The sequence below is a fragment of the Amphibalanus amphitrite genome, unplaced genomic scaffold (assembly GCF_019059575.1).
Source record: "Amphibalanus amphitrite isolate SeventyFive unplaced genomic scaffold, NRLGWU_Aamphi_draft 001661F_arrow, whole genome shotgun sequence".
Lineage (NCBI taxonomy): Eukaryota > Metazoa > Arthropoda > Thecostraca > Balanomorpha > Balanidae > Amphibalanus > Amphibalanus amphitrite.
In genome coordinates this window covers 21,505-43,334 of record NW_024883154.1, presented here as the reverse complement: position 1 = coordinate 43,334, position 21,830 = coordinate 21,505, and the positions used below count along the sequence as shown (strand labels likewise).

The 21,830-nt window shown below is 46.5% G+C and overlaps 3 protein-coding genes across 15 annotated transcripts; 2 read left to right on the top strand and 1 right to left on the bottom strand.

The window, feature by feature from the left end:
• The first annotated feature begins 2,693 nt into the window (after positions 1 to 2,693).
• Positions 2,694 to 7,311, top strand: LOC122374477 (zinc finger protein 628-like). Of its 2 annotated transcripts, none has more exons than XM_043353265.1 (2): positions 2,694 to 3,137; positions 5,763 to 7,311. In XM_043353265.1, the coding sequence occupies exons 1-2, from the start codon at positions 3,009 to 3,011 to the stop codon at positions 6,666 to 6,668; spliced, it is 1,035 nt and encodes a 344-aa protein (XP_043209200.1). In that variant the 5' UTR covers positions 2,694 to 3,008; the 3' UTR covers positions 6,669 to 7,311. The 2 variants fall into 2 exon arrangements, with proteins under 2 accessions (XP_043209200.1, XP_043209201.1); XM_043353266.1 differs by lacking the exon at positions 2,694 to 3,137 and adding an exon at positions 3,661 to 4,770.
• A 598-nt stretch (positions 7,312 to 7,909) lies between these two features.
• On the bottom strand, positions 7,910 to 9,573 carry LOC122374480 (larval cuticle protein LCP-17-like). Its single transcript, XM_043353279.1, has 3 exons — positions 9,116 to 9,573; positions 8,690 to 8,907; positions 7,910 to 8,569 (listed from the first exon to the last, which is right to left on the bottom strand). The coding sequence occupies exons 1-3, from the start codon at positions 9,122 to 9,124 to the stop codon at positions 8,197 to 8,199; spliced, it is 600 nt and encodes a 199-aa protein (XP_043209214.1). The 5' UTR covers positions 9,125 to 9,573; the 3' UTR covers positions 7,910 to 8,196.
• Positions 9,574 to 13,002: 3,429 nt separating this feature from the next.
• On the top strand, positions 13,003 to 21,718 carry LOC122374478 (inosine triphosphate pyrophosphatase-like). Of its 12 annotated transcripts, none has more exons than XM_043353273.1 (4): positions 13,003 to 13,049; positions 19,008 to 19,134; positions 20,887 to 21,037; positions 21,191 to 21,718. In XM_043353273.1, exons 2-4 carry the CDS (start codon positions 19,030 to 19,032, stop codon positions 21,559 to 21,561), a joined length of 627 nt encoding a protein of 208 aa, XP_043209208.1. In that variant the 5' UTR covers positions 13,003 to 13,049; positions 19,008 to 19,029; the 3' UTR covers positions 21,562 to 21,718. The 12 variants fall into 12 exon arrangements, with proteins under 12 accessions (XP_043209208.1, XP_043209207.1, XP_043209213.1 ...); XM_043353272.1 differs by lacking the exon at positions 13,003 to 13,049 and adding an exon at positions 13,159 to 13,190; XM_043353278.1 differs by lacking the exon at positions 13,003 to 13,049 and adding an exon at positions 16,128 to 16,160.
• Positions 21,719 to 21,830: the final 112 nt, after the last annotated feature.

Sequence of the window (21,830 nt, the reverse complement as noted above, 5' to 3'; positions counted from 1 at the left end):
GGGCTGGGGTACCTACCTATACCCGCTAGGGCTTTTCTGGCAGTCTCTTCCTCCGTTACGGGATAAATATCAGATAATAATGCCTACAATTCATACCTAATTAGTAACTATTTAGCGGAAAGTCAGCAAAAGAAAATAGGTCCACGTCGTGCTCAGTGCTCACAAAGGACAAAGGTCAGTAGCTTACTGTATGAAATAAAAATAAAAATGAAGAGATACTTATTGCCATGTTTATGCAAAAGAATGATTTGATGCCGTTGATGATAGGTAGTTATTGCCATAAATATAGGTTAGGTGCTCCCACAGCACCCGTGATTTTCGCTGCGGCTGTACCGGGGGAGCCAATGCAGCGTTTCTACAGAGGTAGCCGGACAGAACGGCCTCCCTCCAGTGAGCTCGGCCTCTGAACTCTCGGCGCCCCGCCGCCGGGAAAAGCGAGTCCTGGCTCCTATTGTCCTGGCGGGCCTTCAGGCGTTTAAGAGAGCAGATAATGTCACCCTTCGACATAAAAGAACCCACCAACCTCTTCATGAGTCTGATGGGGAAAGTAATAAAATGGTTTGGTTCTGTTTCACCTGGCTGCCTGCTCACTCGCTTGCCGTTGCGTGCTTCACTCGATGTGACGCGTCACACTTGCGTGAATTGATCGGTCGACGGTCGTACCACATATTGATTTGTACAAAGTGACTTTTTCTGTTTGGATAATGTCACCTCACTACATATATACAGCATGTGTATCGAAAGTTATTGTCGAAAAAAAAAATGCTGGTGACCTGAACCTAATCACCGAAGATGACTTCAAGGATCAAAGATTCAAAGGTCACGGGTGCAATTTTCGTAATTATAGGGCATTCAGTAGTAGTTACCCTGTTGTGGGGTGTTTGGAGTATTGAGCTTGAGCATAAAGTCCGTCAGAAAAGGCGCAGCTTTGCTCCCATTGACTTACCAATAGGGCCTTGCACCCATGCCCCATAGGTAATGGAGGGGTCGCCGGCAAAGTAGACATGCCCTGCCTGCCGTCGCTTGCTGAGCAAAAGAGGACAGAGGTGCACTCGCTGGATCCGTCCCGAATAGTTAAACTGCACGGCAATGATGGATCCAGCAAGGATTTTCGTGCAAACGTCCTCTGAGGTACGGCGTCCGGCTTCCTGCAGTACCTATGCCGTTTTCCTCACAGAAAAATAGCAGCCCTAGATTCACCTAAAAATTAACAGTAACAGAACATTTACATATTTTATCGGAGTGTCATCAGTGCCACTGCCTTCTACCGTTCGGCTCTCTGAATCCGCTAATGCTTGCACCGGCCTATACCTACCTAGCTGCTCGAAACGGCTAAGGTAGGCATATAGGCATATAGGTAGGCATATAGGTAACATATAGGTTAGGCAGGGGCGCGGGAACTTCTTCCAGACTGGGGGGGCTGAACCATCATAGAGATCAACCTAGGGTACCCCCAAATCTAGTTTTCTCATCGGTTTTAGGCCACTTATTTTTCAGACCTTGGCCTTTTCAACGAAAAAAAATGAAGAAAATATTTGCAAAAAAAGTGAGGTATTCCGTCTCAGCTGAGTGAAGAAACTACCGTTTTGGCAACCTGGAATAAAGGTTTTAAGCTGCCAAATGACTTGCCGAGTCAGTAAAATAGGTAGATTTTCACTCACATGCTTTCTTCCTTTGTGACTCACAACCCCTAATTTGGGGAGGATAAGCTGCCCCAACGGTTCCTGGCCTCATGAAAAGTTGTGAGGCACCGCCCCCACGGCCCCAGAGTTGTGAGGGCAAGCTTCCCCCACTGCCCTCTCCCCCGGTTCCCGCGCCTATGTATGAATCTATGAAATTGTGTTGGTAGATTTCCGATCTCGATTCCTCCAGCTGGGGGGGCTCAAATACATTACGAGCCCCCCCAGCCGAAAAGTTGGAGGGGCTCAGCCCCCCTAGCCCCCCCCCGGTTCCCGCGCCACTGAGGTTAGGTAGACATATAGGTAACGAATTATTCAGAGCTGAGGAGTCAAAGTCGAGTTCGGAGTCGGAGTCGACAGCTCTGCCCGGAAGCGGAGACGTAGCTGATTTTTGGAAACTGGAGTCGGTGTCGAAGTCACCAAAAATCATCGACTGCGCATTCCACACTCCACACTCAGTCCAGTCCACAGCCCTGAACTGTCCGACGTCTCCCAGCGTGCGTGCGAAATCTAAACAGTCGGATCCTTTGTAGGTGGCGCTAGAAGCAGTAAAACAGATAGCGCACACATCACACATGCTGATGTTTAGAAAGTTCTTTCATCATCGAAAGGTTATCAACAGTTTTTCTGACTTCTGACTCAAAATTGGTTCCCAATTATTTACTTTTTAAATGATAGGTAGGTATTGGTGCTGGGATTCGGAATATTCTTATTATCGACGGCTACCAGATCTACGCCGTTCTATATAGGCATTACAGAGTTCGGTGATATAGGCCCAAAAGAGCTCGAGTCTCACCAAAAATATGGATGTTTTAGCAGCATATGTGGGATTTAATGGAAGAAATAGTTTTTTATGCCTAAATTTTCAAAAAGCTATGCCAATGAGGTCCGATGGATGATGTGTGCAGTTGCACTGTGCTTGATAGTCGTTCACCTTATTTTCTTTGCAGCAGTTTAGTGGGTTTTGTTTTGTGCTGGAAATGTCTCAGCTGCGTATTTTCTGTACATGAGCACATGAAAAATTCGTTCAAAACAATGCAATGCACGAAGGATTGGATTTATTGAAAATGCCAACATCAAAATTGAAGTGTTATGTGTGCCTCAGTGATATACTAAATGCTGATAATTCCTCTATGCTGGATAATATGTGCAATTCAAGTGATAAGAGTTACCGAAACATTTTAAATGTTATACTAAGTAGCGCTAAAGTTCAGCATGGTTCTGAGCTTTGTTATTTATGCAAGGCATGCCAGAAATTGGTTGATGATATAAGTCATCATGAGGTACAAGTAAGAACCATTAAGGATAATGTGATTGTCAAGTACAAAAATGCACATACTGCTCAGCTTCTCACAGAGAGCAAAAAGGCTACAGATTGCAGCAGCTCCGCGTTCATCCTGCCAGCTCAAGCTCAAGTTATGGAAAAAGGAGCTCAAGCTGGTCATCCTTCTTACTCAGGTAGGTACCTGATATTTCACCATTCCAGCTATCTACGAATCATTTTTCTGACTGGAACACTACCTCAAAATTCAAATCAGCCTGCTTTGTGTCCCATTGTTCTTACTTCTTTGTGACAAGGCCTTGTTGCCTGTCTGTGACGTAGTCTATGCACAACTGACATCGGATTGGGTGCTAGTGCTACCTAACTTTGTGGGTGATATTTCAAGATGTTTATTTTTGTTACTTTACTTTACCAGATGTGATGGTATGATTTATGAATGATAGCATCTTCCTTTTTATTGACTATGTGAGCCTCAGTGCCATGCTCAACTTTACAGAAGGTGCTCACTTAAACAATCCAACACTCAAGCTACCTATATTTTTATCTGAAATTGTGAAAACATAAAATCAACTGATCTTGTTATGGCCTCAGGATGGCAAGATCTTGGGCAAGGACAATACCAGTGGGGGAAACTGTGGTCAAATCTTCTATTTTTGGAAGCCTTCCATTTTTGGAAGGACCTTCCATAAATGGGTATGCATTTTCCAAAAATGGAAGGCTTCCAAAATTGGAAGGTCTAATCTCAGTGTTCCCAACTGTGATTCACATTCTTTGATTTAAGTTACGGCCTTTTTAAATGTGTAACATTAAAAGTTGATTTTGCCATTTATGATCATTGATATAAGGAGAAGCAGCAGTGCTAGTGTTGGTAATACAGGCATGCTATGTCAATGTACATAGTGATATAATAGCATGGTGTCCTGGCGCACTGCTCTCTTTTTCTACTTCTAGAGGACACATAGAAATTCAGAAGAGAAAACAGCTGGTCAATAACCAACCAGGAGGAACACAGCTATAGCCCTGACAAAAAATGGTTTAAATTAAACTTACTATTCCTCATATAAATTGAAGATTCATGCTCCTTCGATAGAAAGTAACACGAAAAACGGCGCAGCAACGCCTATTTAATTCGTCCCATATTCCGGAAAAAAAACATTGAAAAATGACGAGACCTCCACCCAAATGTTTGGCAAAAGCCTTAAAAAATTGAAATCAACCACACAATATGCTAATAAATGCAGAAAACGGCAACAAATACAAGTTTTACTCGCCACTACACTCCCGAAACCGCCGCACTCTGTCCAGACAATTCCGCACTGTAAATAAAGTCGGCGGTATCGAACAAGCATGGCCCGTCACTAAAGTACTTTTAAGGATATTTACTTTTCGTTTTTGATGCTTTTTGCTTACAAAATGTTTGATAAAGTCTTATAAAACCATCGTTTGTCGGTAAATTTTTGTCAATTTTCCACGACTCATTACTTTGAAAAATTACCTAAAATACATCCACGCTAGGATTTAGGCATCCACGCTAGATTATGGACACTTCACTATGGCGAATAGAAAGCGACCAGGGGCGATAGTCGCATTTGCCTCATGTTCGGCGGAAATCGGTAAGTTCCAACATATGCGCAACATTTTCTATATTTGGGTACGATGACGTCGTCAGCGTACCCATTTTTGGAAGGTGCGTACCCATATATAGAAAATCCTTCCAAAAATGGAAGGCTTTCTAAAAATGGAAGATTTGACCACAGTTTCCCCGACTGATACAAACCTGCTGCTAAAGACCAGACCACTGAGCTACAGGTGAGTAAACCACCACTTTGTGCTTTTTATTACTTTATGTCTTGTTTGGATTAGCCCAAAGCCCCTCTCAAATTTCATCACCTACATGGAAATTAATGTAAAAACAAATCACCCGTTTTACTTCCTACTAAATATTTGCAACGTGTTTCACTTTTTCCTTGTTGGATATTGTGAAATTTATTATGAATATTTTATATTGTACTATGATTCTTGAAATTAGCAGGGCTTACTGGTGTTTGCTTCTTCTTCTTTTTTTAAATGATAGCAGTAAGTGACAATTTTGAAGCCCAAACATTTCTAAATAAAAGTTTTCCCAGTTACACGTGGATTTCCTCTGCATCACCTAGGTAATGGCTAAAGCACCTGTTAACTGACAGTTCATTGCCAGCTCTTCACTGGGAAACAGTAGACTGTTGACACTGCTTTTTAGGTATCAAGCTGATTTGGACTTGGCGAGAGAGGCCCATTAGGTTCGAGAGGACCGTTCTGCTGCCTGCCCGTTAAAAATCGAAAATCGAAAATCGAAAACTTATTCATAAATAGGCAAACGGTGATCTGCCTGGCACGCGCAAGTCGTAAGCGAGGCTGGCGAGGCTCTGGGGCTAAACGAGCCCCGCAGGCCGCTGCTGGCTTGGCACCCGATGGCACCCATCAAATGTGAACACTTCTCAAACATTGGAGTTTCTAAGTGATCCCTACATATTCTAAACATGCAGACAATCGTGAGAGCTTCCAATATTTAGTGGGTAAAATAAAACTTCCGTTATATTTTGCCTATTCTGTTTCGTCGAGGCACAGCGGTGACAGATGATAGATTGGCGGGCCTCCAAACATTTAATGGACCGGGGTGATCCGGGTGTCAGCGAAGAGGTCGGATGTGTTTCTAATTGCACGTTGAAGGCCCAGCAAGCTCGGCCTAGCACAGGCTCTAGTTTGTCGATCCTCTGTTCAAACCATTCGAAATCATTTTTCTTTACCGATATTTGTTACAGGCGTCAACGTCTGTGTTGGCAGAACGACACAAGTCTCAATCTCGTCTGTGGACTGTCTCTGCTGATGGGAAAACCTACCAATGTACGTTGTGCGACAAGAAGTTTACACAACGCACCTACATGTACACGCACGTGCGTATCCACACGGGCGCCCGGCCGCACGCATGCTCCTCCTGCTCGCGCACGTTCCGCTCATCGTCAGCGCTGTCTGAACACGAACGAAGTGCGCACACGAGCGGCGCCCAGTTCAGTTGCGAGCTGTGCGGCCAGACGCTGTTACACGCCTCCAGCCTGCGCCAGCACCTGCGCCGGCACCGGCAGCCGGCGGCGCACCGCTGCGCCGACTGCGGCAAGACGTTCCACCGGGCGTCGCAGCTGCGCGAGCACGCCGCCGTGCACTCGCAGCGCCGGCCGCACGCCTGCGCCGTCTGCGGTAAGACGTTCAAGAACCCCTCGGGCCTGGTGTACCACGGCCGGATCCACAGCGGCGAGCGGCCGCACCAGTGCGGCGTCTGTGGCGCCCGGTTCCGCACCAGCTCGAACCTGGCGCGGCACCGACAGAGCCAGCACGGTGCGGGTGCCAAGGCGGCGGTGGAGGGGGCAAGCACGGTCTCTGCTCGTACCAATCCACCGCCTCCTCGGCCGCCGTCGCCGCCTCCATTGAGCGATGCTCAGACGGTACCTCAGCCCCCTCAACCACCGCCGCCGCCGCCGCGGTTCGACCTTCTGCAGCCGGCGGGTTTTGATGTGACCGGGCCCGAGTTTGGTGTGACGCACCACCACCATCACCACCACCATCACCAGGCTCCGTCGACAGCGCGCGGGGCGCACGGAGCACCGCCGCCGTATGATCGCTCCCTTCACGAACTGCTACCCGTGCCGATGGAGACGTACCGACCTCTCTGAGCGAGGCAGTGTAGCGTGTTATTCCGCTGATCCTTCAGCGGTGTAGGGCGAGGAATGAGGAGCGGGCAGCCCCTTTTCATATTCAAAATCTCGAACTTTTTATTACACCGGCTGTGATAGTTGTTTGTCCTTATCTCAATATAGATATTATTGCGTGTATGGTATGCTGCTTTCTTCGAACAAAGATGCTATAATATTTCGTCCCGGTATCGTATTTTCATCACGTGCTGGATAAATGTCATCTTTTTTTAGTGTTTGTTTCATATTCAGTTAGAATAGCCCGTTATTTGAGCCTTTCTTTTCATATCCAGTCATGTTTCATGTAACATTTGTTGTTAATACCGGTTTTAATACTCTACAGCGAGTAGCGACGATGTGTAACCCCTTCTCGTATTTCAATGTTTTACAGCCACGAGTTTTGGTAGCTTTTCTGGTGTTCATTGTGGCGCAATATTTCGCTTTTTATAGAGCATTCCCTAAGATCAGGCAGATTTTTGACCTATTTATGTAACTGTGTTTTATACAATATCCCTCATAGTGGTCCTCAAGCGTTGTGTTTCGCTGATCCTGTAGCATTGTTACTTGTAAGCTGAGGCTTTACATGATGCTACTCTTTTCTGTAATACATTTGTTTTGTACTGTTGTTCGTTGGTGAGATGATGAGATTTATTCTATTCACGATATACTTTACATTTGTATTCCGTGCTCTTTATTTTGTATCCACGGTTCCCATTGTAACGCAGCAAATTAGCAGCAACAACTTTTTATCGGCATCGCAGCTGTAGGCGAATTGTGTGATGTGCCGCTCCCTCCTATCTACAGAACACATTTCTGTCCGACCTACATAACTTTATACCCACAGGCCCGCTAGGATGACCGTGACACGGACATACACTCTGATACTGACACCGTTCCCGGCCGCGCTGCCGTGAGAGCCGCGAGGGGGACCGGCAGGTTATTACGTGGTCCTTTACTGTCCGGCCAGCGCGGGTGGACCGGTCATCATAGCACCGTCTGGCGGGTTTCACTGGGCTCTGAAGGGTCGGTAGAGCGATCGCGCCTTTGAGCCGGCCATGATCTTGCCCGACTACGGGGATGCGGTGGAGTACAATTAAAAAGGCGGGGAAAGTGCGTCTGCCTTTTTGTTTACTAAGCGCTCTGTAGACTGGATCTGGAACTCCGGTACATAGCAATTATAAACATGTTTGCTATTTGTAGTTTTATTTATAAAACATAGACGGATAACAGACGACTAATAAATAAATAAAACTATTAACATACCTACATGGAGACGAATCACACGCGACATTATCGCTTTCAAGGGTAATTATAAATACAGACAATGGACACACACAAACACAGGCATACATGACGACCATCAGACATTATCTTAATCGCTCTTCAACCTCTTACACTTATCAGATATTGAATCAACGCCACCATTCTCATCATGAAGTTCAAATGGGCGATAGCTGTCGCCGGTCAAAGGCTGGCTGTCTTTCGGGGGAGTCATCGATTCAATCTATCTTTAGAAGGCACCGTATGAGCGGCTGGGGGCCGAGTAGGAGGCCGCTGCAGCCGAGGGGGCAGAATAGGAGGCCGCTGCAGCCGAGGGGGCAGAGTAGGGGGCCGCTGCAGCCGCAGGGGCCGAGTAGGAGCCCGCTGCCGCCGAGGGGGCCGAGTAGGAGCCCGCTGCCGCCTCCGTGGCCGGCACCTCGGGTGTCGGGTACTCGGTGGGCACCGGTGTCGGCAGCGCGTCGCCCTCCGGCTGGAAGCCGTTCTCGTCGGCCACGAAGGTGATCTCCACGGGTGTGCCGTCGTCGGCGGTGTAGCTGTAGCTGCCCCTCACCTGGGTGCCGTCACCCTCCTCCTCTCGCAGGATGCCGTTGTCCGTCTCGAAACTGGAAAAAGTGGAAAACAACCTCGTTTTACATCACACGAAAAATTTAATTAGCTACAATAGACACGTAGAAGGCTGGCGATAACCGCATATTCCCTTCTTTATCAGTAAGCAGTCTTACCTGAAGCGGTAGGTGCCGTCACCATTGTTGATGTTCTCCTCGCTGATGGTTCTGGCCTGAGCGTCTTGGCTCTGGGCTCCGGCGGACCCCTGTGAGGCGCCATAGACTGGCAGCTGCGAGGCCGCTGCGCCGCCCACCGGGGCTCCGTAGCCCTGGGGAGGGGCTCCGTAGCCCTGAGGCGCCGCCGCAGCCACCGCCAGAACAGAAAGCGCCAACACCTGAGAAAGGAACTGGTTATCAGCCTATCAGATCTGGTCCACGCATGAGGCAACAGTCGCCGTATCCTCCTGATGACGTCGACATTAGCTGACTTTCTTATCGTGTAGGTAACTATCAAAAACTATCTAAATGATTTTAAGAAAAACTGTTTTGATAATGGAAAAGAAGACGCTCCTTTGGTAGCGTCTTCGCCGGCCAGATACTCACTATTTTCATGGCTGGTTTAGTTGGATGTACTAGCTGCACTGAGTTTCTGTGATGTGCCGTTGAACACTGATGGCGTTCGTTTGGTATTCGCGGGGTTATATACGGTGCCCTGTGCCGAACAACCCTGACATTGGCACGGTTTTTGACGTCTTTCAGTCCAGTTACATTGGGAAGTTATATGATCGCTTGCAGACCGGTGAGATGACCCTCAATTTGCATAATTTCATGAGCCAATTGCTCACGTTTTACTAATCAAATGCTAAATGTGGTGCTGTATGCAGGTTGCAGTCAATGGCGCTACGTTTTAAAGACCTAAACAGCATCGCCATAATGACCGTAGCACGGTGGGACAATTTTCTTCTTCTGCTAGGACCACGTACGCGTTTAGAGAAACCTGCAAAGCCCCCTTCCTGCCCAACACACGTACACACACATTTAGGTACACTATAAACAGGGCCTGCTTTGGCGACCTCAAACACACACGACCACAATTGATGCAACGAGCTGGGGGAATCGTCCGGTAACGCTCCCCAGAATCTCCCAAGCACGCTAAGACCTTGTATTATGCACACGTGAATTAGCGTTATCCGAACCAATAAGCGCCTGTTCCGACCCGGCACCGATCTCCCTGGCCTCGTACTGGCCTGGCCTCCCTGAGAGTGTACATCGTCTTCGTGCTTACACTGCAGTGCAGACCAAGGACGTAACGGGACTGCAGGGGCATGTCACGGCTCATAGTCGCGCCGGTAAGGTTATCCTAGTGGTATAAGGAGGTCGTCCATCGATCAGCTGTCACTTCGAGCTCTGACAAACTGCATCTCAAGCATTCAACTCTGTTATAGTTCAACGCCTATTTTTTGCATTTTTGGACCTGGCGTGAATACTCATACCTATTTGAATTATTCAATATTGCCCCGGTCGACTTGCCTGCCGGAGATCGCATCTCCGACAGACAGATCACCGGTGAAACGGCACTGCTCCCCGGCATCCCTGAAGATTGAATGGTGCTACTAACGTCCGAAAGGTGCAACTCTCGGCCGGCCTTGCGACCATTTGCGACCTCCCGTCCGACCAACTGCAGCCGCCTGTCCGACCAACTGCGGTCGGCCGTCCGACCGACTGCAGCCGCCCGTCCAACCAACTGCGGTCGGTCGGCCGTCCGACCGACTGCGACCGTTCGTCCGTCCAACCAACTGCAGCCGCGCGGGGGAGGATCCACTCACCGCCTGTGCCCGGAGCGTGAGATTACACCACAGGGGAGCACAGGGCGGAATTAATGACATGTGTTTCTACAACGCGATAGGCGCCAAGGGGTACACCTATTTAGGTCACGGTCCGTCAGCTAGTTACAATGCATTGCATGTTAACGACTAGATCCAACAGTCACTTTGCAACATAGTCAGTCTCTCTTCGTGTGACATTGCTCGATCTGCTCAGCTCTAGCTGACGGCCAAATATGAGCATACCTATACATATTTAGTAGTCACAACTCACAAACACGGTAAATAGGAAGAAGACCCGACTGGAAAGGAATCTTGGTCAATAAAAGTCACAATAGGTACAGAGAAGAGAATGTTGAAGACTTAGATGCCCTGCAGTCTTCCCTACCGTGAAGGCTATAGGTACTTACCTAGAAGGCTGGTCGCACTCAGTCAGTCGGTAAACGGTTAGGTATACCTATGCATAGCATATAGCCTTGCGATTAACAGTTGTGTCGTATATGGACAACAAAAACTTTTTCGTGCCTAGCTGTTTTGGGTACCTACTTGAGCTTCAACCATAATACAATGACTAGTTACTAGGCTACAGCCTACACTACGTCTCTAATTGATTTCATGTCCCTGCCAAATGTCCGCCTATGCCAATGCAGCGTAATGGGCGTCATCATTCCCACCACACAACAAGACCAGTTATTTTTTGTTTGTTTTGTATGTAGGGCATAGGCGGCGAAACGGGGGGGGGGGGCACCGGGGCACCGTGTCCCCTTGATTTAGTGCCATTTTAACCCTCGCCGGCACAGGCCATTTTGAGTCCTTCGACGGCACAAGGGGGGGGGGGTTGGTACGACCCCCCCCCCCCCTCGCGTTTGGCCCCTGATTGAACTAGAGCTTCGCGGAAAAAACGAGCGTGTTGCCCGTCACTGGAGGAAGCCGATGATACCCAATTTTTAAGGTCCTAGGTCATCAGGTGACCTTCCAGGTCAGGTCAATGACCCGAAAACCGGGAAAATCGGGACCTGTTAGAAAGTCGTAAAGTGTAGCTGCCATGTGGTTTTCCGGGGTGCTGATCACGAATATCGTATTAGTTTTGATCAGAGATGATGTCTTTAAGCATTTAGACCAGGTCAGGTCAGGTCAGGTCAGGTCAACCGGTAGGGGTTGTGACGGGTATTCGTAATACCTGTCAACCGCCTCGGATAGCTTCGTAACATGTTACGAAGGCACCAAAACTACTTCGTAAATGTTCAAATGGTTGCTGAATTCGAATTCAGCTCCAAAAACTAGCCTAGATACATGTAAAACTCGAAAAAGTGAACCGAGGTCACCCGAGGTCACCAAAGGTCAATGACCTGACCTGACCTTCAGGTGACCTTGACACCCACCCTAATGCATGGGAGCAACATCAAATCACATGTTTGAACGTTTGAAACCACGAAAAGCTTGCAAACGCGCGGCTAATGCGAGCCGACATGCGCCGAACCGCGATTTCGGCCAAACATGGTCACAGAAAAGAGGTCACAGGTCAAAGGTCATTGGGGTCAGGGTCATGAAATTTTCAGGGTAGGTGTAAAATTGATCAATGCGAGGGTACTGAAAGTTTCGTCACGATCGGCCGCTTTTTACGCGAGTTATTCGCGAAAAACCTTAGGGGGGGTTGCATCAACCTCCCCCCTGTGCCGGCGAGGGTTAACATTAGCCCCTTTAACATGGGCGTTGCATGGAAAGAATGGGACCAAAAGTCGGCAGTGCCCCCCCCCCGGCCCCCCCTTAATTGAAGATGTTCCGCCGCTACTAATGTAGGGTCAGGCCGTTCGATCTGATGATTTTCAGAGCCGAAAGAATGATTGGAATTACGGAGAGGCCTGGGCGGTCACCCTGGTGCGCTGCCGAGGCTGATGAGCCCGTCACGATGGATAGAGTAAACTACTAACTGAGTCCCCTAAACCGGTAGCCTCTCCGCGGACCGCATGTGAACCTGCTCCGAAAAATGTTCGCACTCTGAGTAACTACTCTGGTCACGTCGAATAAGGTGACCGTCCAACCCGGGCTTGTTGGCGCGTCAAGGAAAAGGCTTGACTGTCCTGAGGATCGAAAATGACTGAATGCTGAATAGCATGATAGCATTGCACAATTATGCCATCGTATAATCATATTTGCCGAACAGCCTCGCACGAGCCACGAACAGTCACCCATTGCGCGATGAGACTGCTCCTGTCCTGAGGACTGAGGCCGGGCAAGATTCCTTAGTACTACTGGAATCTTGGAGCTACCTACGTCGGATGAAGGTGAACGTGCAGCCTGGATCAGAATGCAGGGGGCCTCATTAGCCGCGTTCGCAACGTGACTTAAGGCACGCAGCTTATTAAGCTACCTAGGTGGCTAACACCGGGTTCACACCTGGCAACACCTTACGATTGTCACCGTTGTCAGGTAAGCACACTGCTTCATAGCAGTTCTTAGCCGGTGTGACTTGGTCCTTATCTGGCATCCCACGATGCCACGTTAGCCACCTCCGCCGGAGGTAGCTTAGCAAGCTGCCTCGGTCTTCGGGAAAATTCAGATAGCTTACAGTTTTACTCACTCGGTACTTTTTTTATTTTGTTGGCACTTATTCCGCACTAAATCGATAGAAAATTGCCTTCAGGGCATAGCTCGATCAACTGCGCTGCGTTTGTCGAGGTTTGAGAAGTCGACGGCTTGTGTCGTATAATAAGGTTGAATGGTGTATATTTTATCAGTCATCGCGTTTATAGTTTGGATTTATTTCTATTATTGTTTTTACTTATGGTATCTATTATGTGATAGGCTTTTATAGTGTGTTTGAGTTGTATTTCGAACAGGAGGTTGGAGTATAGGTGGAGTATTTATAATGCAGTGACAGTGATGGTGCCATGAATCAGGAAACAAATGGATCAAAGTCAAATCGAAGCTACAGTTTGCCTTTTAACTGGAGTGTATGTGAGTTCTTGAGTTAGTAATTAGAATCTGGGAATTATTGGTTAATGTTCAGTAATGCAATGCATTGCTGTAACGTTTTGTATACAAAATGATTAGAAGTACAAATTGAAAAAAGGTTTTTAGAGTGAGGAAAACCTGATGCATCAAAATTACATTCGTGTTGTGTTTGTGGACTGCTTTTCAAGCTGGTGTGTTGTGTCGTGTAATAAGGATTGTTCTTTTTTATTTTTAAGTGCTTTTGTTTATCATTTTTATTTGCCTAAATTACCTATTATTGTTCTTTGTGGCAACAATTATCCAACCAGTAGAGGGAGAAAACTTGGGCTGCGCTGCAAGCTGGATGGCGAAGCTGCGTTGATAGGGAAATGTTCACAAGCACCTTTTTATGGGAACCTATCTACCAAGTTGGGGAGAAGGTGGTTTTAATCAATACGATTTCATCTTTTAAGTGTTTGGGTAAGAAGCATGCCAAATTCATTATATTTTAATTGCCCAAGCTTCTTTGGAATAAACAAACGATAAGACTTATTCTCTTTGCTTCAGTAACTCAGATCTGGATGTGAATTTTTTATACGATTTCATCAATACTTAACAAGTTATTTGCCTAAATGCCAAACAAAATTATTCCTTGTTCATTCTATTTAATCGAGCTGTGAAGCAGTAAATAAATCATGGTACAGGTATGAGGTACATGCCTTTATCTTTCAAAGCTGGTAAGTAATTGATGTGACGGAGCTCACTTAACTTGTTGATAAAATCAAAACCATGTTTAAAGTTTGCCCTCACTCATTTGCAATCCTGCTTCAAAGTCCCCATTTTTGTGTATAGCTAGGAAAAGTGTCACATGCTTTTCTAATGCAGTGTTAAAAGTTGCATACTATACCTATTACCTAGGCTTTATTTAGACTTCATCCATTTGATGCACACATGACTTCGTCTTCCATCTTCATTCTGGCAGTGTCTATCTAACTTGTTTTTGAAATTATTTGCTTATTTTGGCCAATATTGCTTCCTCTGGTAACAGTCAATAATTTTTATATAAATTTAGTCCGAATGCTTTGAATGGTTGGATTTCTCTCATCTAAAACTAGTGATGGAAGCTAAAATAATTTCTGTCAGCTAAAATTCACTGTACAGTGTACTGTCAGCTAAAAATTATTAAAGTAAAAGCCTCAGTCTCTTTTTGCCGCTTTCAAAGACATATCCTTGCTTATAGAATCTTGCTTTGTCACAAAGAACTGATATGGCTGAATATTTAGCTTTCTAGTTATCAACTTGTTAGTGTTGATCATATCCACCTGCCTTGTCAGTGATGCACATAGGTATCCAACTGTTTCATTCACCCGTCGTATTACATGTCCTGTGTTCAAAAGGTCCTGAAAAGCACAATTCCACCCTTAAAAGGCCGAATTTGACATAATGCTATGACACATTGGGTGTGCTGCTTAACTGTGCTTCTTTAATAGTTTTTATTTTTTTTTAGAAATTTTGTCCGAATGGATGGATGGGTGGCTATGGGCCCGGGTGCCCCGCTAAGCAGTGCTTGTTGCGAATGACACCACGGACCCACCACCCCACCTTGCCCGCGCCCGGTTCACCGGTGATAATTTGGATCGAAAGTTTAACGTGCCGCAGGTAGATGGCGGCACGGTCCTCCCGGGTCTAGCGTGGCCCTCTCTCGCCAGTTGCCAGCTGGCTTAATTGCTGAAAACAACCTTGAATGAAAATTGTCTATTACATTTTGCTTCATTGGCGAACGCACAATTGTTATGCTAAACACCAGTCCCGGTTTATTGAGTTTATCCCTGTTTACTGGGGCCGGCGCGCGGCCCGGCAGCGCCGCTGGGGCCCGTGCTCGGTCCGGCGCGCGCCGCTGGGGCCACGCCACTGGGGCCAGCGCGCGGCCCGGTAGCGCCGGCAGGGCCGGTGCTCGGTCCGGCACCCATCCCGTGGACCTCATCGCCGGAGCCCGAACGCGGAGACACCGACGCTCGGCGCTGATCGTTGTCCATGAGCAGGTCCTCTTCGGTGTCGCTGAGAGCATGCGATTCCTCGGCCACGCGACTGGGACCATCACGCGGCGCTTCTGCAACGCCGCGCCGGCCAGCGCGCGCTCTGAACGTCTCGCCGGGACCGGTAGCACCACTGGGGCGGGGGAACGGCGCCCGGACAGTTTACAGCACCGCCTGGGCTTGGGCGCTGCGACACATCTAGTTCCCAGGAAAACTCCGTTTCCTCATCGCTGCCACTGGGGCTGACGCGCGGCCCGGCAGCGCCACTACGTATCCAGCCCGGACGATCTTGCACGCAAACTATCGCAGCCCAAGGCCAAACACCGCAACACGTGGACGGTATTGGGAAGAGATGAAAATTGAGAACACGATATGCTTGCCAATTTAACTAACCTGAAGGTATGAGGCACAATTTGCGATAAATTAATATAATTCACAAAGATGTACACATCAAATAGCTGGAGCACCACTCAAGACACTGGTTCTAACACAGAATAAATAAAAGAAGACATCGAATTGCACCTCATCACAGCCACTACTGCCTTCCCGCAGCCTATTTGGGATATTTTATGGTAGACAATTTGGTACAACCGGATGAATACATTATTTAAGTTATTTTGGATTATTGACTTACAGCAGGCTTCAACAACAATTTCCATTAAGTAATAGTGCATAATATTATGTATTTACCGCAAAACTGCCCTATAATTTCCAATATTTCGAATTATTATAGTTGAAACTAGACGCCTCCTCGTGTCTACTATACGCTCTCCTACCAAAGGTGGCTTAGTTAGCTACCTAGGTAGCTTATTAAGCTGCGTTGCGAACGCGGCTATTGAGGCGTGGATGGAAAAGGCAGTGGCCTGATGATGGAAAATGTTGGAAAAAGGACGGAAATGGTGGTACCATACTCAAGATTACTTTACCATTCAGCCAGCTTGTATTGAAGGAAATTTGGAAGCGTTTGATGTAACAAGTTTTCTACAACTAAGAAGCAAATGTGACATTTGCGATTCACGGATTTTCTGTTCAAAATTTTATTCAATGGTTGAAGTAGCTTTTAAACGCAGTTCACACTTGCCCGTAAGGTCTGCCGGTGACGGGCCCGACACCGTCAAAACGGCCGAATCTGACGGAGCGACGGCCGTCAGGTCGACGGGCATGTGTGAACCGGCAGCGTTTGACGGTCGGCAACAGCTGACTGCGCCGGCGCCGGACCTGACGGCCGTCGCTTTGGAAAGTTCAGCAATGTTCAACTTTTGACGGTGACGGGCCCGTCGGTTTGAATATCTGCGTGTTGGAGGAAGAGGAAAAGGAACGTTCTCATGCAGCATTAAGCTTATATGCATTTTTAAGAGTATTAATACCAATTTCCATCCATTTTTTAGATGAAAGTGTTTATTACGGCACGATATCTTGAGATTCGATCCCTGTTTTAAATCAGCGAACCTATGTGTCTTTCATTTAAATAAAATTTCAGCAATATTTGACATAAAAATGTAAATGCGTGGTATTTTATTTCTGTAATTCAAATAATATTTTAACCTCTCGGCCTCCCCATCCCCTTCCCCCATCTGCGTCAATCTCGAAAATGGTGCGCCATTTCTGTCACAATATATGGCAGCCAATGGGAGCTACCAAATCTCAACTTTCGTTCGACGGGCTGCAGGCCGTCAGGTCGACGGTGACGGGCCCGACACCGACAGACTGACGGTCAAGTGTGAACTGCGTTTTATCAGCAGGACTAGCAGTGAAAACTGCTCTATGATTGGCTTTTGTTTCCCTACTAGCCGTTCAAAAATTTTGCAGATAATTTTTTGAATGATATGATTTGAAGATTCTTATTTTAGTATTATTTTAGTATTATGGTATGCGCACCGCACACATGTGACATCAAGGCCATAGATGGTTATATAGCCTTGCCATAGATGTGACATGCGGGGGACTTTCAGGAGGCACTTTTTGAGTCCAAGCTTGGTGTGGTTAATACAAAAGACGACGGTAAAATATGAATAAATAGATAATAGATAATTCAAAGTTATTAGAAATCAAAATAAGTCGATAATGAATTGTTATGTATTGGTGTATCCATTGCAAATCAATTGCAATTCCAATTCCATTAAATGACTTTAAATGATGCCTGTCCCATTGCTGTAGCTCAGCTCAAGTTCAAGTTGGTAAACCCTGCAGGTTAACCCTATTCCTGGCGGGGGGGGGGGGGGCCTCAGGAGCCCCCCCCTGAGGTTTTTTGGTTATATCTCCCAAACGCGTTGAGCTAGGAAGCTCAAATTTTCTGACTTTTCCTAAATGGCTTCTACGCAACATGTCTGAAAATTTTGAGTTGATCTGACCTCAGGTCAGGTCACCAGAGGCGGTTTGGTGACGCTACCTCAGAAAAGTTTGCAATCACGCCAGAGCTAGAGTTTTTGACCGATCAATTTCTTCTCTTCAGGGTTTAGTTAGGGTACCAGTATGTGCAATTTGTATATCTCGGAATTTTGATATCGGTGACCTAAGGTCAGGTCAATTTCGCGACCTCCCCATTATAAGTCAATGGGGGAAAAATCAACTCCCTGTTTTTACCACTAAAACGGGTCGGAATGGCCCCATATACCATACATGACTTCATATACGATCAACCTTCACTACCTTGAGGTCTGTTTTGCTGTTGGGCAGCTGTGAGGTCATGTGACGTCATCAAAGGTCACCAAAGGTTTTTGGCCAATAACTCCGTACAGGAACAAGATACAGACGCGTGGATGGTCTCATTGTGTTCAGCTCGTCAAGACGCATCGAATGATATACATGATGACCTCGAGGTCACGTGACCTGAGGTCAACCTTTGACCTTGACCTTTCGAGGTCAACATATATATCATTCGATGCGGATTGACGAGAGGATCACGATGATGCCCTTAGTTTGTTCCTATCTAGACTAATTCGAAAGTTATTCGAGAAAAACTCTCTCCATATCTAGTGCCGCCATTTTGACTTTTTCGACTCCTGTGACGTCATCTTTGACCTGACCTGAAAATGACCTTAGTAAAAATTGTAGATCTTGGCCGTGCGTATCCGATGCCGTTTACCGCTTGTCGCTATCTTGCTTCGTTCTCGAGATCTCAGGGGGGGGCCGAATCGGCCCCCCCCCCCCCGCCAGTTTCTTGTCCCGGCGGAGCCCGCCAGGAATAGGGTTAAGCGGTGCGAGGCTTGGTTTGAGTCATTCGGTATTCAATATTTGAGACTCCTGACAGGGATGGCGATTGGTATGTAGATACTAGGTAGTTGTGGGAGCAGCTGCAACCAGTTGAAAGCTGAGTGGGTCCTGCATTGCCCGGCTTTCATGGGCACGTTTAACGCCCCTAAACTGAAACGCTTCTATCTAAATGCCCCTATTTGATTACCCAGCATTGGGGTTGGACGGAGCGGAAGGGGTCTATGCAATAAGCCCTGCTTAGTGTGGGCTCTAGCTCTGTTGATCTGTTCATTCCAGCATTTGAGCTAGATTTATGAGAATGGTCTGACAAGAATTATTAAAAATTACACATCAAATGCAGATTGCAAAGTTCCTGTAAATTGGAAAAAATGTGTCCTGCTGTGCGGCTGCATCACATTTGCTTGTATAGGGATCTTAGAATTGACTCCACTTCTTTGTGATTGTTTATTATATTATATGAAGATATTGATGTTATGCTGTCCTGCACAGGTGACCATTTGCAGCTCATAAAATGGCAGCAAGAGCTCTGTATGGGCAGCCACTCACATTTGTCACTGGAAACATGAAGAAGTTAGAAGAGGTCAAAGCCATTCTGGGAAACAGCTTTCCAATTCAGGTATGTTGTTCAACATCAATTTTTAAATTAAAAACATATTAGAAATTGTGAACCAACAAGGAGGCTTAATTCATACATGATTCTGAATGTCTGTTGTCTGGTAAATAAGCATGTGATCCTGCACTTACTGCAAAATTCACACAAATGATATTCACTTCCTGTTTTGAGGGTGTCATGATGTGTGTCATAGCTGATATATCATTGCCATTTTGGTGCTGTTTTGTTAAGGTTATCATTGTTTTCTAGTTTGTTACAATTTCTTTTAAAGGTTTGACGATTTCCTGTAATATATAACTAAGAAAGTATGTAAGAATATCCACATTCCACAGTATGCAAGTCATCATGGAGTAAAATACCCTATCTCCTTCATATTGTGCCCCTCTGCCTACATGCTTTCAAAGGATGGCTAGAGCAGCACCAAGCACATGTCAAATTCTCAAATCGCTTCATAAACCCGCGCCCCGTAGGGGTGGGCGAAACGGCCCCTGTCCTTTTCCGTTGATATGTCCTAAACGGCTGGAGATATCGCCACCAAACTTTCAGGACCCCTCCGAGCATCAATTTTACACATTTTTACCAAAAATTGTTCCAGGGACTATGATAGGTTCAAGGTTGGCCACAAATGACGTCAGAATAACGTCATGCTCTGCCATTTTCGACCGAAAAAAGACCTTCGCGAGAAGAGCTGTCAGGCCTACAGCTTTGAAGATACAGAAAAATAATCAAGACATAAAAGGTGTAGAATTGACAGGGCTACAAAACTGCTATCTCGGATTTTTGAAATTTTTGAGTTTTGACCCCCAAAAATTAAAGAACATTTTTTTTCGATGTATCAGCCAAAAAATCCAAAAAGTTTGAGTTTCAAAAAACCGGAATATATGTGATAGTACCTACCATCTCCTATCTACATACCAAATTTCAGATCAATGTCTCGTTTTATGGCCTAATTATAGCGAAAAAAAACTTCAAAAATGATGACGTCAAATTTTCAAACTCAATTTTTGGCAATTTTAGACCACGTAGGGCAAAACAAAGACCATTAGGCTCCCCGTGACGAGCTGCATCGAATCGATACCCATTTTATGCAAAAATATCAACTTCGAAATTTGACCTAATTTGACCTGACCTTGACCTGACCTTGACCAAAACGTGACCTAAGCTGGCCCGAAAGGCTGCCTGACCCACATAATCGCATTTGTCATGTAAAATGGACCATAAAACATGTATCACATGACACTTTCATATTGTGACCCCCAGTGACCTGACCTCTGTGACCTGACCTGGTATCAGTGACCTCAGATAGCAAAGTATGTGTTTGACGAACAATGTACCATCGATGGTTTTCAATAACTTACCAATTTACTCGATTTCACAACACATTTCTTGAAATGCCTGTGAACGGTGAAAATCGGACCTTCGACCTGACCTGTGACGTCATCGGTTTGACCTAGGTCAATTCAATGAAATTTGGTCACAAGGTAGTTCCCCGGTGGGGCTATCGAACGCCATTTGAATTTTGAAAATCGGCCGGTAAATTTCTGAGATCTTAGGGGGGGGGGACCGAAACGCCCCCCCCCCCTTACGGGTGGTAGGGTCCGCCGATAGCCCTACGGGGCGCGGGTTAATGACTGGAGACAGATACATGGACAATTTCTTTGATGGTACTGGGCTCATTAGGCCAAGTGGTGTTGATGAGTTGCAGTCTGCAGCTATAAGTACCTTATTGTAGTTTGATGAACCCTCATTTTTCAGATCATCAATAACGATCTTGATCTCCCAGAGTACCAGGGAACACCAGAGGAAGTATCAATTAAGAAATGTAAAACAGCAGCTAGCCTCCTACGGTCACCTGTCATTGTAGAAGACACCTGTTTATGCTTTAATGCATTTGGTGGACTGCCAGGTAAGTTTTGTTTATTTCAGTGAACTAAGTAGTTATAATTATGCACTGTTAATTTTCGCATTTTGTGACTGAGAGAAACTTCCAATAGAACAAAAAAAAAAACATTCATTCATTCAAAGCTGTGTTTGTCTCATTGCCACCTGCCCTTTTCAGGGCCTTACATCAAATGGTTCTTGAAAAATCTTCAACCTGAGGGTTTAGCCAAAATGCTGTCAGCCTGGGAAGACAAGTCCGCCTATGCCCTGTGCACCTTCGCTTTCTCCCCTGGCGGTGAACACGACGAAGTTGTGCTGTTCAAAGGTCGCACAGATGGCGCTATAGTCGAGCCCCGTGGTCCGCGCGACTTCGGCTGGGACCCGTGTTTCCAGCCGGATGGTTACTCTCAGACATATGCCGAGATGGACAAGGAGGTGAAGAACAGCATCTCACACCGAAGGCGGGCGCTAAACAAACTGCGCGAGCACTTTACCGCCCCTGGGGACGCTTCACACAGTGATGCCACGGAGCCGACCGTGTACTACTGATGTATCGTGAAAACGGTACCGGGCGTAAAACAATCCAGGGATGAGTCGCCCTCTTAGGAGTGTTTCTCAGCCCACCCACTGCATTTTTTTTTTCGCACAGAACGTATGATGGTGTCTTGCTGTGCCTATTTTTCCAAATAAATGTCTGTTGGTAGGATATTGTCCCATAAAGACTTGATATTCTGCTAGTGCTGCAGCACACAACCCATTTACCTCTATCGGTCACTATGCTACTGATCCAATGGCGAAAATGAGTAGTGATCCGCAGG

Coding starts and splice junctions, on each gene's coding strand:
- LOC122374477 (XM_043353265.1), top strand. CDS start 3,009: ATGCACATACTGCTCAGCTTCTCACAGAGAGCAAAAAGGCTACAGATT. Junction 3,138..5,762: donor TGGTCATCCTTCTTACTCAG/GTAGGTACCTGA, acceptor TATTTGTTACAG/GCGTCAACGTCTGTGTTGGC.
- LOC122374478 (XM_043353273.1), top strand. CDS start 19,030: ATGGCAGCAAGAGCTCTGTATGGGCAGCCACTCACATTTGTCACTGGA. Junction 19,135..20,886: donor GAAACAGCTTTCCAATTCAG/GTATGTTGTTCA, acceptor CTCATTTTTCAG/ATCATCAATAACGATCTTGA. Junction 21,038..21,190: donor TGCATTTGGTGGACTGCCAG/GTAAGTTTTGTT, acceptor TGCCCTTTTCAG/GGCCTTACATCAAATGGTTC.
- LOC122374480 (XM_043353279.1), bottom strand. Junction 8,570..8,689: donor GACGGCACCTACCGCTTCAG/GTAAGACTGCTT, acceptor CACTTTTTCCAG/TTTCGAGACGGACAACGGCA.